This window comes from Camponotus vicinus, unplaced genomic scaffold, assembly GCF_025532165.1.
Source record: "Camponotus vicinus isolate PSW18456_S1 unplaced genomic scaffold, iyCamVici1.0 SCAF_6, whole genome shotgun sequence".
Taxonomy (NCBI): domain Eukaryota; kingdom Metazoa; phylum Arthropoda; class Insecta; order Hymenoptera; family Formicidae; genus Camponotus; species Camponotus vicinus.
Window position 1 is genome coordinate 12,696,503 of NW_028141978.1, and position 6,648 is coordinate 12,703,150.

Genomic DNA, 6,648 nt, shown 5'->3' on the forward strand with positions numbered 1-6,648 from the left:
TTTTGAGTTATGAGGCTTGAAATAATTTCTTAATTTTACATAAACCGTAAAATATCTTGTAAAATATTCATTTTTCGGTTATCTTACCTTAATACTTTTATGTACAAAATAATGAGAGGAATCAATTGGTGTAAAGAAAACAGTTGTTTTTAAGAAAAAATATGGAATTGTTAATTGCAAATTACATATTTTCTTTTAAAAACAACTATGTTTTTTCTGTGTGTTGAAAGTGTTTTGAAAAGCTCTCGAGATAAGCTACAAGAATATGCAATAACAAATAGGGGGTTCCATTTAAAAAATTGAATGTGACCTTCACGTGACCTTCAAACGACTTTTCAAGGTCAAAACAATGACATCATCTTATGGCCCCATTCAAGTCATACAACTTTTGTCGGAAACATTTTTTTCTAACTCTAAGTAATATCGAGATATTTGACTGACAAAAATAAAATGGGACACCCTGTATATAACATAAGGAAATGTTTTCAAATCTTCATCTTTGAACTTTGAATTCTCTGTATATGTATATGTCTTGATAGAATAACACAAAATAAGAGACATAACATTTTTTGTATGTGTCAATTGTAGGATCTTTAAGATAACTTAATAATTATCGTGGAAAATATGTGAGAGATATGTGAGAAAATGTTTTAAACAAAGATTTTATAGTATTTACAATCATTCTACATTTACACTTTTCAAAATTATATTTTTTTAACTACTTTTCTCTTCCCTTCTCTCCTTCTCATTAATATCTGATTTAACTAGTAAATTAGTTACTTGATAACAGTTTAGTACTTCAAAGTTATATGTTCCTCTTTCCTAAAATATTTTCCATAATATTTTTACAGTGTTCCTAAAATTGCGATCCAAAAGCTTTCGTATAATTTCTCGATGACATCACCGACCGGCACACTTGATCATTTTTAATAACACGAATATACTGAATACTTTGGTTAATTTATGCATCCAGTACAATCTGCAATACATTAATAATCGATTTATTTTTCCTGCGCAACGTTTACCTTGCAAGCGTGAAAATGTAAATTAAGAATATGAAATTGGAAGACTTACTTCGATAAACGATTTCGGGCATTATTTAACGTATCTGGAGTGTCTTTCAAAATATATTTTCTAATTCCTAACATGTATTGATGTAAGTACGCATCCCAATCTAAACTTTTGATATCTACGTTGAAATCGTTACAATTCCCCGACGCTCTTACAAATTTCACTAGCTTCGTCATGTTATCAGCACAGAATTTCCATTCGTTCATCGCGAAGAACTCTCCAGTTTTAGCGGCGCGCTCGAAACGTTTGGTGATTTTCGTCATTCTGAAAAAGAAAGAAAAAAGTAAGAGAAAAGAGAAAAAAATCGTAACTCGAAATTAATTTATTATTATAATTTATTATTATAAATATCATTTAGAATTTATTATTATATTAGAATTTATTATTATAATTTAGAATTTATAATATAATTTAGAATCAATTTATAATATATAATATTTAGATAATATTTAGAATTAATTTATAATTTATAATATAATTTAGAATTTATTATTATATTAGAATTTATTATTGTAAATATAATTGGTTAGAACAAGAGAAAGAAAAAAACTTACATAGGTTTGCAACCTTGGACCCTTAATATAAGATCTACGATAAATGCAGGTAAGAAGTGCAACATAGCTACCATGATAGTGTGAATGAATTTGTTTGTTCTAAACGTAAAGTCTGGATACCACATCACATATTTCGATGGAGATTCTATAGCGTGCTTCCTTGTAAGATGTCCGAATTCACGCCATCTGCAAAATCACACATTTTTTTTTAATAGTTTCTCTCACTATGTCCGTAAATATCATATGAATATCATATTTTTACTTATTGTTTCATTACGTTACTATATTCCAGTTCTTTCATATACGCACGTGATCGGATGCAACGAACTGCTGGTGCAATTATAAATCTTTATCGTATCGGAACGTTGCATAACGTTATACCAAGACGCGCATATTAATGTATCGACAACAAAGTCGACAGGTACAACGTCTACTACTAAATTTGCGTTGCATATGATGCTCCTAATGGTACCTCTACCTATCTCTGTCATTATACCTGTCAAATAATAGGATATAATGTATGTGTACGCGTCTATATAATTGATAGAAGAAAATTAATTCATTAGAAATGGTCGGTTCATTTTATATAATTTAAACTTTTAATATATTTTTATTCTTCATTATATAATAATTTGTTATATTTAATAAAATTCTTCAAGTTATTGTCACAAACATGTTACAAGAGCGATTAATTATATATATTGTGCTTATTATTTCCCATATTTTTAATAACTTTTTATATAAAGTAATAGGCTTAAAAAATACATAAAATAAATTAAGCAATTTAGGCTTATAAATTATATAAAATAAATTATATATAAATATAATAAAATATCCATATACTAAAGAAACGAGATAAAATTGCTCTTATATATAATTATATATAAATATACAGGGTGTCCCCCAGATCACTCATACACCCCTTTTAAAATGAAAATAAATGGCTTTTATCAAAAATCGCGAACAATTTTTAAGTAAATCGGGTATGCTCTATCAAATGGTGATATTTTCAACTTTTGATTCCGACCGGAAATACGCCATCCGAATCGGACGTTGAATTATTTTAGGAGAACGTGGTACTTTTTATTACAGATTCGAATTGTACGTGAAAAAATAAGAAACTTTTGTATCAAACGTTTTTTCTGAAAGTGCCTCTGTCAATCTTAAAATTGATCTTCATTATTTCATCACAGTTACCTTCAAGGTTAATTTTAAGATTGACAGAAGCACTTTTAGAAAAAACGTTTGATACAAAAGTTTCTTATTTTTTCACGTACAATTCGAATCTGTAATAAAAAGTACCATGTTCCCCTAAAAAAATTCAACTTCCGATCCGGATGGCATATTTCCGGTCGGAATCAAAAGTTGAAAATATCATCATTTGATAGAGCGTACCCGATTTACTTAAAAATTGTTCGCGATTTTTGGTAAAAGCCATTTATTTTCATTTTAAAAGAGGTGTACGGGTGGTCTGGGACACCCTGTATATTAAAATTAATCTCTAATTTATTCTCAATTATTCTTCTTATTCTTTTTTTGTATATATAAATAGAATTTATTATACAAGAGAGAAAAACATACATGGACATATTTTATATGTATTTATATTTGATTTCACGTATATGAACTTTTTTTCCGAGTAGGTTTGCTGTCAAAACATCAATTTTCAATCACTTTTTCAATATAGATTGTACCTGTAATACCGCAAACATTATCTACCCATCCTGGAAATGGTTCTTGATACGCTGCGCAAACTATACTCGGTCGTACGATCGCGATTGGTAAATCGCTTCCCTTGGACAGTAAAATCTGCTCTGCCAAACCTTTGGTCAACGTATAAGTATTTGGATGATTACCGATTAGTCTCTTCTCTATTATTCCTATCGTTTCGTCATCCAAATTTTCGCATATATCGATTACTGTGTACGGCTTTATCTTCGTGCTGTGATATTGGCAATGTGCATCATTATAAGGATATTTTTCTACAGTGTGCTTATTAAATATATATTTATTATCGCGCGTTGAAAAACGAATTTAATTTTGCAGAATCTGGTTCGTATCATGTATAAAAAAATGAAACAGAAAACTATACAATATAAATGTATAAAAACGAAGCCCAGTAAATATTGTGTTGTAATAATATAATTTTGGAATAATTTAATAATTTAATAAATAACTTTATTAAAATTTTTATTTGTGAAATATTTGTACTTTTTTGTTTAAGTATAATTGAAAGCTTACGTATATATCGATTCCTCAATTTCTCGTCGATCGGCGTTACTGTAGGCCGTGCTAACGTGAATGACGCTAATAAGGTTCGTCATGTGCCTGCACAAGTCTAGCATACGTTCAGTGCCTCTTGTCTTTAGATTAACGGCTACTTTCAACGGCTCATTAAAACGCTCGGTGGCTGCACTATGAAAAACAATGTTAACTCGCTGTATTAACATATCCTTGTCTTCGGGCTGAAGTCCCAGTTCCGGCATGCCCACGTCGCCCTTCACGGGGAAGATCTTATTTAGGGCGCCAGGAAATTCCGATCGTATTCTATCGAAAACCTGCGACAGAGAAAAGAACCGTTATTTCGTAAGAAATGCACATCTTTCAACTTATAAATATACAGTTTGTAACAATAAAAAATAAAAATTATAAAATAAAAAATATCTACTGATAGAGAGTTTAATATTTTTAGAATTTTAAAATTTTTTCTATGCATATTTTTTCCCTATAGCATACATTTAAATGCTAGTCTAATTCTATCAACTCTTCTCACTTTCGGTATATTTGTTACTATTTTATATGTACTGAAAAATATTTGTGGCGCGTTTTTTTTATCGATTTTTCTCAACATATGTATCAATAGACATAGCTTCATTAGATAATAATTAGGGGAAATAGTCGTGAGAATGGTAACAGTCGCGATCTTTCGTTATGATGACCGTATTTGACACTTCCTTCAAGTATAAGCACGCCATAGATAAAATATTTAAACCACCCCCTCTATAGACGAAGTTATACAGTCAAAATCAATATTAGCATTAATTTTTAATATATGCGTATACTATTACGTCTATAAGGAATATCAACCTGCGAATACAGCAAAATTAATTTATGAAAAAATTAAAGAAAGGAGGTAAAATGAAGCTTTATACGTCAAGATATCTGTAAATTCGATAATGTAGGATTATTCGAAAGAGAGAATATACCTCTATTTTTTAAAAGAGCTTAATTTTGGTATCTTTCAACTTATAAATATGCAGTTTATAATAATGGAAAAATTTGCTGATGAAAAGTGATAGACTGTCTGAGACTTTAATTTTTTTAGAATTTTAAAATTTTCAATCTATGTTTTTTTTTTCATAACGTACATTTAAACGACAGTCTAATTATGTCAACTTTCTTAATTTCGATGTATTCTTTGTTACTATTTTTATTAGTTTTTTATTCAGCTTAATGAAACTGGGGCACTTCGATATTATCTTTTCGAATGATCTTGCGATATGATAAGCGTGTATCTATACAAACAGGATTTTCCAGTAGTTTCCTGAAGCGTTCTTCGATAGACTGATTTCTTTTTGGACGGATTAAAACGAAAATTGTGGCCACACGAGGACACGAGCGCAGCAGCTTCTCCAGGAGGGCTTTCCCTAAGAAACCAGTAGCACCCGTTACAAAGATCACTGTTTCGGCGAAGAATGTGTCGATCGAACTTCCTCTTGAGTGAGTCTCATCGTGTGCGTGTCCCGAATTGGTTTGTGCGTTCGTTGTTCCCATTTTGATATGTGTTTCAAATTTTACGCAGTATCTATGAAAAAAAATATATTAACATTAGAAAATAAGTTGATCAAGTCATATATGTATAAAGATGTGAAAAAGTTGTTTTCTTAATAGGAAGAAACGTTGAAAAAATATAAATTTGGTTTTTTCCGTTATTTTTTTTATATGTAACATTATTTTTCTTCATATTTTTTTATTAATATAAAGAAAAACTTTAACATGCTTGTGTTTTTAATTTATCTTTTTCCGAAAGTAATTTTAATGGATTAATAAGACTTTTATGGCAAATTATAATTAAAAAGAAGAAAGAAGAATCATTGGAGCCTGGATGCAGTAAATATAATAATTAAAAATGTAAATGTAATAATTAAAATTTTATAAACGTGTTAAAAAATACATAATTGAATAAATGTTTCGATCCTTTGTGGATCCTTTACAAAAGAATGTTAAATTAAATTAAAAAAAGAAAAAAAACTTAAATAAATCATTGATCGATATAAATAAAATAAAGGTTATATAATCGATAGCACATAAACATAATTAGAATAAAAATAGACTTATGTTAAATAAAATTTATTTTCATAAATTAACCGCTTATTGAAATGCATATAAAATGCATGCATAATATACCTCATATAGGAAGTATTAGAATGTTGACAATAGATCCTATAGATAACGTCACAATAATTTATTCTTAATAGAAAAATAATTAAATCTCCTTGATTATTCTATTTAGCTTGTCAATGCATAGATAAGCTGTAGATTTTTCAGAATCTTTAACCACTGGAACGAGACACTCAGTAAATCCAAACATAAGTGAAGTAAGGAAGAGAAACAACAGAGGAACCAGGTGGAGAATGATTTTTTTTTCTGTATCAAAAATGTCAATCGATAATTATTCATAAAAAAATTGTTTGATTGATATCAATCTCATTTTTTATTTGAATGGAATTTTATGGAATCGTGGATGTGATAACTTAAAAATGCATGATGCATAATAATTAACATTTTCATAACACGTTTAACAAATTTTAATTATTGCGCATCATTTACTGCGTCCAGACTCCAATGATTCTTTTTTTTCTTTTTATGAGCAATCATTTAAATTGCACAGGTTAGAGGATAACAAAAAGAATTTTTATTATATATCTAATTAAAAATTATATTATGTTTTGTATCAGTTTAATCACAAGAATTTAATTAATTTATTAAGTTGTTTTCAAAAAGATAGAATAAAAATAAAATC

General features: G+C 28.6%; 1 protein-coding gene across 1 annotated transcript; it reads right to left on the bottom strand.

The window, feature by feature from the left end:
- Positions 1-511: 511 nt before the first annotated feature.
- On the bottom strand, positions 512-5,424 carry LOC145972893 (putative fatty acyl-CoA reductase CG5065). Its single transcript, XM_083101926.1, has 7 exons — positions 5,151-5,424; positions 3,867-4,183; positions 3,320-3,567; positions 1,935-2,121; positions 1,626-1,811; positions 1,075-1,335; positions 512-979 (listed from the first exon to the last, which is right to left on the bottom strand). The coding sequence occupies exons 1-7, from the start codon at positions 5,397-5,399 to the stop codon at positions 901-903; spliced, it is 1,527 nt and encodes a 508-aa protein (XP_082958052.1). The 5' UTR covers positions 5,400-5,424; the 3' UTR covers positions 512-900.
- Between the last annotated feature and the right edge of the window lie 1,224 nt (positions 5,425-6,648).